The sequence below is a fragment of the Octopus bimaculoides genome, chromosome 10 (assembly GCF_001194135.2).
Source record: "Octopus bimaculoides isolate UCB-OBI-ISO-001 chromosome 10, ASM119413v2, whole genome shotgun sequence".
Taxonomy (NCBI): Eukaryota; Metazoa; Mollusca; class Cephalopoda; order Octopoda; family Octopodidae; genus Octopus; species Octopus bimaculoides.
The window spans coordinates 16,805,035-16,815,692 of record NC_068990.1 but is presented as its reverse complement, the minus strand read 5'-3'; the positions used below and the strand labels follow the sequence as shown (position 1 = coordinate 16,815,692).

Sequence of the window (10,658 nt, the reverse complement as noted above, 5' to 3'; positions counted from 1 at the left end):
ATATATATATATATATATGCGTGTGCATATATAAGTGTGTATGTATATATATATATATATATACACGCACACATACACACACACACACACACACACATATATATATATATATAAATACTCATTAAAAGAAACCATTTCACCACAATGATTGCATAATATATCAGTTATTCAAATAGTTTTAAGAAGGGGGAGAGAGGGAGACAGACAGAGAGAATGTTGTTTCATTAAGCAGTTGTTTGTTAAATCCGTTCATTTATAATATCACCTTCATTCCACAAACACAACCAAAGTGGAAAACAAAATTTAAAGAAGAAAACTATAAACAATATATGTGTATATGCATACATATATATACACACATTATATATATGTATACATACACACACATATACTATATATGTATATATACAAATACTACAAATGTATATATGTACAAATGCTACACACACACACACGTGCGCATGTGTGTGTGTATATATACATATATATATATATATATATATATATATATATATATATATATATATATATGTATACACACACGCACTGGAATACATGTATTAATATATATGTACAAATTCTATCTATATACATACATATATATATATATACACACACACATACACAATTACTATATATATGTACAAAGTTTATATATATATATAAACACACGCAATTTATATATATATATATATATATATATACATACACAAACACTATACATATATATATATACATACACAATTACTATATATATGTGTGTATATACAAGCACAAATACCATATATATATATGAAAATATATAATATACATATATACACACACATCCATATGCATATATATACACATATATTCAGATCCATATATATATATATATATATATATACACACACACACATATAATTACCTTTTAACAGCTAGCATGAGTGTGTGTATATACACACACATATATACCCCCACCTTGTATGTGCCAATGGGCAATTGGTAACTCACCCTGCTACTCAATACTCAGAGTTTCATTGACACAAAAGCACATAATTAATTGACTGAATATCAATAAAACTGATTGATCAGAGAGAGAAAATATCTGCCTATGAAACTCTGAGTATGTGCAGTGTGAACCACCAACTATCCCACCACCACTACAAGTATAAACTCTACACGATGCATTAATTGCTCTTTTCTTTCATTTGTACACTCACACGTATACACACACCATTATACACACACACACACACATGATACACATAGCTGTATAGCAACAATGCTTAATCATTGTGTTTTGATAATCATTTTTATTTCTTTAGCATTTAAGAATTTTTTTAAAAAAATTTATTTTTTCTTTTTCAGATTTATATAAAAACTGACAGTAATTTGAACCTTTGTCGACATTTATGGGTTAAATAAAATAAACTTCCAGCAGTTGAACCCCTAAAATATAATTCTACTTCCCAAGGGATTTCAAACCCCAACAAAGAATTTCCTCCTCAGTTTCCCCACAACTTCTCTTCCCCTAGCCCCTTGCTGCAGACATGAGCTCATCCTACTGCACACAAATGTTTTACACACAACACACATCAGCCATTGGAGATTTGTTAATTAGGCACAAAGTCTGGTAAGTAAATAAGTGTTAGACCTGCAGCACCAGTTGAATTTACCACATTTGGATTACAAATGATAGTACCACAACCATATAGATTGAATTAAAAAAAAAAAAAAATTAAAATACACAAATAACTTTTATCATCATCATCATCACTTTTATGTTTGTTTTTCTCATGTTGGCATGGATCCGATGAGTTGTCATGGATCAAGATAGCTTTTAAATGTTACTCCTGTCTTAAAAGGTCAGGATCATAGCTTGCTTGTATGTCCCATTTTGGCATGTTTTCTATAGCTAGGTACCCTTCATAATACCAACCACTTTACAGAATACTCTGGGTACATTTTAGTGTTGTACCAACACCAGAGAGGTGGTTGTGTCTTCAGCAAGACTAAACAATCTGCTCAGCACTTTGCTGGTTTTGTCCATTCAACAACCACATTACAAAGAGTAACATATTTCATTTATTACATATGTGTTTAATATTGCTTTCAAATTTTGGAGCAAGGCCAGAAAGTTTAGAGGGAGGGGTTAAGTCAATTACATTGAGCCCAGTACTTCAGTATATTCATCAAACCCCGGACTCATCAGGGCAGTTACTCAGTTTCCATGATCATAACATTCTCACTAAATAGGGCACCAGTCTGTCACAGTCATTTACAGCTGAGTGGACTGGAGCAACAGAAAAGGAAGTATTTTGCTTAAGAACACAAAAACTGCCCAGTCCAGGAATCCAAACCACAATCATGCAATCAAGAGTGCAAACATGCATTCATCAATACTTCACTGGTGCTTTATTTCATCAACCCCAAAAGGACGAAAGGCAAAGCTGACCTTGCCAGAATTTGAACTCGGAATATAAAGAGCCTGAAGAAATGCTGTAAAGTGTCTCTCCAACACACTAACGATGCTTAATGAGATTTCTTCTGATTTTTTTACATTTTGAGTTCAAATCCTGCAGGGGTCAATTTTTGCCTTTCATTCTTTTGGGATCGATAAAATAAAGTACGAATCAAGTATCAGGCATGATGTTATCAACTCATCCCCTTCCCTCAAAACAGCTGACCGTGAGCCAAAATTTGAAGATATTAATATATGTGGTTATATTGTAACACCTCAGTTTGAGTCTCATCTATAACTTCTTTTCGGAAAGGTATGAGTATCACAACATCCCATATGGATCTTAAAAACTTGTGTCTTCTCACAGAAACTATAAATTTATATTTCATTACAGAAGTTCCGGTTTCAATCAGAAGACCAGTTCAGTAACTTTAAAGCTTTTGAGAAATATATGAACATACACATACACACATTTTGAAAGTAAATAGACACTCTATACATATGTGTGTGTGTGTTTGTACATATGCATATGTTTCATCATGATTTAACATCCGTTTTCCATGTTAGCATGAGTTGTTTGGTTTGACATGATCCAGTGAGGAGTAAAGCTGCATCGAGCTCCAGTGTCTATTTTGCCATGGTTTCTATGGCTGGATGCCCTTGTTGATATCAACCAGTTTACAGAATGTACTAGGTGCTTTCTTTTATCTCTTTCTCTCTCTCTCTCTCACACACGCACATATATATATATACATCTGTTTCTCTACCCACTTCCACGTGTTCTTACTGCAACCCAATAAACATGGAATTTGTCCTTTTTACTTATGGCTGTGTGAAATTAAATGTGATGCCTCTAAAGGCACCATACAATTCTGGTCATATCATGATCATATGGTCAATAATTTAGTTTCTTAACATCACAGACTGTGTCTTTTGATCAAGCGTGTGTCTATATATATATATATATATATATATGCATAGGTTCAGACACGTACACACACAATGTGTACAGACATTATTTACTACTTTTTCTGAGGAGGAAAGGGCACAAGTCATGAAGTAATGAGTCACGAATGGCAATCAGGTAAACAAGAACATCAAAGTAATAAGTCACATAAAGATTTTGTTATAAAGGAAGAGGGATTGTGTGGCCTTCATACCTTTCCAGAAAAGAGAGAGCAGCAGCAATAACAACAATATGAGGAATTAAGTATGTGTTTTCTCTGACTGCTAAGAATAGCAGCCAAATCTACCTCAAATCAAATTCTATACTCTTAAGAAAAGAAAAAAGAAACAACAAAGTACACATTTGATAATGTAGTCTTAGGTACACATAGTCTGAAATAAAAGATGGGATGGTCATGGTTGAAATGTCTTTGCTCATAGTTCCCTTCAGTCAATGGTGAGTCAGAGCTAAACAACAGCAACCTACAATCACATGTATATCCGTTCTTAACACACTCCAGCAGAACATGAACATGGCTTTTGCTGCTGGATTTCATCTTCAGAGAATGGCTTCTCACTATAGACAATATAAGCAACACACCTGCTTCAATGATACCAGCAGACCATCAACCAATAATGTTTTGGCATGGCTCTAAGCCCTCAGGGAATAGCATCCTTCAGAACTCTGAAACTAGATGAGTACAACTGTTCCTACCTAGCTCTGAAGTTTCAAGCAGTGTCTATCACTGAAAAGGCACAACAATACTGAAACACTAGAGTTTGATAGTCTGCTGATGTCATTGGAGTAAATGTGCTGTTTATACACATATTGCCTATAGAAAGAAGAGATTCCGTGAAGAAGAAACTCAACAGCAAAAAGTTATAGACACAAGTTTATAACCTCTCCGATTTCTCTAACACTTTCAAATGATTCCTGATATCTAGACAGAATTCCTTTGCCTAGGTATGAAGCCTCAAATTTATACAGTCAGTGTAAGTCTTTTGTACATATTCATAGCTTTCCTATTGGTAAATACTAACAGTGAATAATATTTCTCAGTAGCTAAAAAAAATGAATATCAGGAGTTGGTCAATGAGGCCCCTATCAAGGAATGGCATATGGCCTCATTCCCTACAGAAATCAGCTGCTGCAATTTTCTGGTTGCATCAGTGCACTATTTCCTGCAGAAGATTGGTTTGGAACTCTGACAACTGAAGAAAGCTACTAAAGAGATAGGAATGGCAGCTGAAACCAGTTGAAGGTTGTTGTGGTTGACAAGGGACCACAGAAGGAACCCTTTTCTGCAGGCAAAGCTAATGCGGTCCTCACTGCCCCACACAGGTGAAGCATACAGGTTAAGGTGATGAAATGCTTGTGACCCTGAGATACTTGACAATACCAGTACTTGACTGGGACTTGTTTTATTGATACCTGGAAAGATGAAAGACTAAGTTGGCCTCGGTGGGATTTGAACTCAGAATGTAAAAAGTCAGAAGAAATACCACAAGGCATTTTTTTCTGAAGCTCTAACAATTTTGCTACTTCACTACTCTGGATGATGATGATGATGATTATTATTATGATGATAATAATCCTTTCTACTAGAGTCACACAGCCTATAATTTCGGGAGAGGGAGCTAGTTGATTATATTAATCCCAGTGCCTCATGAGTACTTATTTCATCAACCCAGAAAGGAAGAAAGGCAAAGTTGACCTTGGCAGAATTTGAACTCAGAACAAAAAACTGAAAGAAATGCCACTAAGAATTTTGCCTAATGCAGTAATGATTCTGCCAGCTCACTGCTTCACAACTACTGTCACTTTGATGGTATGCGCAACTCTCTCACTCAATAATAATAATAATAATAGGGACAGCTAGTATACTTAGGAAGGTTCTTGACATCTAAGGTTACTTGTCGTAGCTTGATGTTAGGAAGTTTTCTTCTCCAACAGTCTAATCTGTTGTGTGTATATGAATAATAATAATAATAATAACAATAGTAATAATAATATTTTTTTTTAATTTTGGTTCCATGCCAGCAATTCTGAGGGGAAGAGGAAGTTGATTACATCAAACCCCATATTCAGCTGGTACCTATCTCAGTGCAATTTGAACTCAAAACATAATGAACTGGAAGAAATATTGCAAAGTATTTTGTCCAACACATTAACAGTTCTGCCAGCTCATAATGACAGTGAAATCTTGAAACTAAGAGATTAATCCAAAACAATATAAAATCAGAATGACATTTAAAAGAGAAATCTGAATGCTGAAGGGTTAATCTCCAATCAACCCTATGATCAAAGACATTCCAATTATGACCAACCTGATGTATCTTAGTTTTCAGACATAAGACATAGTGTACTTAAGACTACATTATGAAATGTACCTTGGACTACATTATCCAATGTGTTGGAGGTTAGTTGAATGATTTGATGCACAAATCACAGATCGATTCCTCTAGATATATTACAGTTAATCATCAGTTTCATGTTTTATTGCTGTTGTTGAAAAACAGTGATAAACCCTAGTCACTTATGATTGGCTGCTAACTATATTAAATTATCCAATCAAAATTGAGCATATTCTCTACTATTTATTTGGTGTTTTATCAAAATGACATTGGTGGAATATATGGTTTGGTTAATGAACCGTGACTGGGTTTGTAACAGTGAAGATCTGAAACCTCATAAAGCCTTTCCTTAAGTGGCCAGCCAGCAAGCCAGCCAATCAACCAACCAACCGTGGCAAGTTTCCAAGTCAGATCAGCAAAACTCCTACATTTTCACTGGTGCTTAGAAAGGTTAGAACTTTCACTAACAAAACTCCACAGTTCTCTTCACTGGCCCTTAAAGAGCTCAAACATAGAACCAATGCTTGAACCAGTAGGGTTCTGTATATTAAACTCTCTCTTCAATAAATTTGGACTAGCCTGGTAGCTCCAACACTGAGCTATTCCGCTCAGCTCCCAATCGACAATGCTTTAAGTGTTGATGACAGAATTGTGGCCGTGGCCTTCAGTGTTACTGCTTTCAGCTTCGTTCTACCAACAACATAACAGGGTTGCTGTTCCTTAAAATGTCAACAGCTCTGGTGTGTTCAATGTTGCTGAAGTCGACGCCATTCACCTGCAACGAAAAGTGTAATGGAGATTTTGATTTTATGCCAGAACTCATTAGAAGAAAGGTGGACAATAACTTAAACGAACAATACATGGTATCAGTAACACAAAGGTGATAAACGTGTGGGCTAACATAACAATGTGTGATGAGGTCGTAATGTTCTTACAAATTTATCTGATCATTTATTTCCATTGTGTAGCCTAGTGGTTCGGGTGTTAGGCTCACAGTAGTAAGGCCAAGGGTTTGATTCCTGGACCAGGCTGCATGTTATGTCTTTGGATGAAGGCACATGGCTAAGTGGTTAGAGAATTCAACTCTCACTCGTATGGTTGTGAGTTCAATTTCTGGCAGTGTGTTGTGTCCTTGAGACAGACACTTTATTTTACCTTTATTGTAGCCCACGCTCTTAACCACTATGCTATATGGCATAGTGGTTAAGAGGGCAGGCTACTAACCCCAAGATATTGAGTTCGATTCCAGGCTGTGACCTGAATAATAATAATAATAATGATAATGATAATAATATCGAAAAATACCTTAGGAATGAGAACCCAGGTTCGAAATTACCCCAAGACACCTGATGAAGGCTGGAGGGTATATCAGCCGAAATGTTGTGTTAACAACAAACAAGATGAGGACAAATATCCGTCAAATGTAAATAATGTACATAATTCCTCATCTCTTAAATATAGAACTGTATTAACTTTGCTATTAGCTACAATTACTTCTGTACCATTCCATTTCTAATGCCACATAAATGATTCCGTGTGAAAAGCCACACAATTTGTGCCATTGGTTATATTGCAGTGACACTTCATCAGACTGGCATCAACTTGTGAGTTTTTATATTGCATACTGAACATCTATTTTGTGTGTGTGTGTACGTGTGTGTGTGAAAATACAGACACCAGTATATTTATCTCTGAACCAAACTGATGATAGCCTGAAAAAGAGTCTGAATATTTTAGAAAATTTTATAAACTGAAACTGAAAGTAAAAAAGACTAACTTTTAGAATCTTGTCTCCAGGGAAAAGGGTGTTCAGTGCTGGACCTTCAGGCTGGACTTTAGTGATGAAGATACCCTGGAAAGACAAGTAAATGATACCTTAGTGTGTGTATGTGTGTGCCTTGGTATGGGCGACATTACAAGCAAAACTGCCATAAATGAGCCAGTAACTTTTATTTCTTATTTAAAAAAAAAAACAAGATTAGTGTTTATATTAGGTTCATACATTGCCTTATCAAATGTAAATTCTTAACACACATGCACACACACACATACACATTTCTACTGATATTCCTTTTATTACTTCCTGTATTTTTACTATACCCCACCACCACCACCACCACCACCATCACATATATGTATGCATTTATTAGCTACCAAAGAAAAGTACTTGTATATATTTTACATTAGAATATCAAAGCTAAGCAGCAGACACCCATCTAATAGTGACCATTTTACGTTACATAATCCAATGAGAAATACAGCTGAATACTGTGCATTATGTATACACAGAATTCCTGTGAGTGACAGTACTGTTCAGAATCAACTACCCATGTACTCGCTCAAAATTTTCCATTCCTTATGAGTTTACAACACTCCAAGGGGTCACTACTTCCCAGCTTAAGGACTAGTGCCCTATTATTGTTGTATTCGGTCCCATCTAAAGTGCCACTGAAAGAGTGAGTACAGAGGGGAGCAAGAGTTTCCATTTGTCTGAACTTTCTTGGACACTTCATGAAGTCTTCATTCTCTCTTTGTTTCTTGTTTATAGTCTCAATCAGATGATCTTTAATTAACCAATTTGGTCACTGAAACAGCTGACCAGAACTACTACAGATAAGCATGCTGACCAAATATTTTAGACTGACCTACAGGCCTAATACCTACATTCCTTTCTTTATTGTGCCTTTTAACTACTATGTTTATGGTCACAAATCTATTTTAGTTGACCTTATTGGGTCACTCTGATAGCTGATCAGATTTACTTTAGCTAAGGTAGCTAACCCAACTTACCTTAGAGTGACCCATAGACCAAGTACTTACATTACTTCACTTATTGTACCTTATATCTACAACATTTGTAGTCTTAATTAGTTCCACTTTATTTGACCTATGTGGTCATATTATAGCTGACCAGACCGACTATAACTAAGGGAGTTGACCAAATACTTGAGCTGATCAACAAGGTCAGTCCAAAGTATTTGGTCAGTTATAATACCTAAAGTATAACTGGTCATGCCTTTCTTTAGCTACCCTATGTGGTCAGTGTTATAGCTGACCAGATCTACTTTAGCTAAGCTAGTTGACCAAATATTTTAATCTGATCCACAGGCATGGTACTTACATTCCTTCACTAATTCTATCTTATGTCTACTTTTGTATTTGTAGTCTTAATTAGTTCCTCTTTATTTGACCTATGTGGTCACCGAGGCAGCTGACCGGATTCTTCATTACTGATCAGGTTGTTGAAATTTGACATTTCTAAACAAAAACTTCAGAAATCCAATTTCAATTTGCAGTGTTTGAAGATAAGGTGTGCAGAGAAGTTCTAAGAATACGGTCAGCTACTTCAGTGGCAACACATGTCAAGTTGAACCGATTCAGGTCAGAAGCATAGTAAATATAAAAAGTAATGGAAATGGAATTTAGGCATTAGAAGTATGCTAAGGACCAAGTGGCTGAGGTTGGGAAGGAGTTGGGATTAGAAACTAAAGACCACTCTCTTAGAGATGCAAAGTAGAGGTACACTAATACCTCATGTGTACCCATCATTTTATCATCATTATTTAACATCTGCCTTCCATGCTGACATGGGTTGGATGGTTTGACAGGAACTGGTAAACCAGAGGACCGCATCAAGTTCCACTGTCTGTTTTGGCATGGTTTTTATGGCTGGATGCCTTTCCTAATGCCTTCCTAATCCAATAAGTAAATGGATTTAAATTACTAATTTTAGTAAAAAAACAAAAAAAAGGGGGGATGAGAGAGAAACAACCCAAGAATTATAATTAAAGAACATTAATTAAATATGAAATTGTCACTCTCTTCCGACACAGATATTCAAAAATACATTTCTACAGAGATGTTAATAAAAATAATATAGAAAACAACTAAAACAAACTCACAATGTCATCTGGCTTGAAAGGGTTGCCATAAGATCCAATACCACCAGCTATACTAAATCCTAATCCAGGATTTTTGTTAATGGACACTTGGATCTGGTGAAAAACAGAAAGACAAAATTAGGTTAATAGAGAAAACAACACTCACTCTTTTTATCTCTGCCCCCACCATCTCTATTTTACTGTCTCATTCTTTCCCATACTTCATTTACAGGTAAATGATTAAGAACTTCTCTTTGGAGTAATGAGGTCTTATCTTTCATCCAACAGCATGACATCTTGGGCAAGTGTTTCAGGCTGCCCTCCCTAATTCTTGTGAGTGTAAAAGGATAGAAAGAAACTGTGGGGAAGCCCATTGAATGGATAACTGAAATTTAAGAAGACCAGTTTTATCACACACACACACACAAATAGGTCATGTTGATTCTGCATAAAGATTACATTAAGAATATAAGGAATACTCAGCCAGTTACATCATAATTCAATGAGATGGCAATTCAGTTGATCAAACTACTGGAAAACTCATTGTCAAAAACTGAAGGATAATTTATTTACTACATATATATAACATACACACACACTAATAAAATATATATATTCTTTTACTTGTTTCAGTCATTTGACTGCAGCCATGCTGGAGCACTGACTTTAGTCAAACAAATCAACCCCAGGACTTCTTCTCTGTAAGCCTAGTACTTATTCTATTAGACTCCTTTGCCGAGCTGCTAAGTTACGGGGATGTAAACACACCAACATTGGTTGTCAAGCGATGGTGGAGGGACAAACACAGACACACACATATATACAACAGGCTTCTTTTAGTTTCCGCCTACCAAATCCACTCACAAGGCTTTGGTTGGCCCAAGGCTATAGTAGAAGACACTTGCCCAAGGTACCATGCAATCGGACTGAACCCAGAACCATGTGGTTGGGAAGCAAGCTTCTTACCTCACAGCCACTACTGCGCCTACATTTCTGCACATTTAGCCATATATATATATATATATATATATATA

General features: G+C 35.7%; 1 protein-coding gene across 2 annotated transcripts in view; it reads right to left on the bottom strand.

Annotated features, from left to right (window-relative positions):
• Positions 1–6: 6 nt before the first annotated feature.
• Positions 7–10,658, bottom strand: part of LOC106879924 (erbin) — a 137,440-nt gene continuing 126,788 nt past the window's right edge. For both annotated transcript variants that reach the window (XM_014929681.2, XM_052971061.1), the window contains exons 20-22: positions 9,646–9,738; positions 7,521–7,595; positions 7–6,518 (exon numbers count right to left, since the gene is read on the bottom strand). In XM_014929681.2, the coding sequence (XP_014785167.1) occupies positions 6,423–6,518; positions 7,521–7,595; positions 9,646–9,738 (264 nt within the window). In that variant the 3' untranslated portion in view covers positions 7–6,422. The remainder of the gene's footprint in view (positions 6,519–7,520; positions 7,596–9,645; positions 9,739–10,658) is intronic.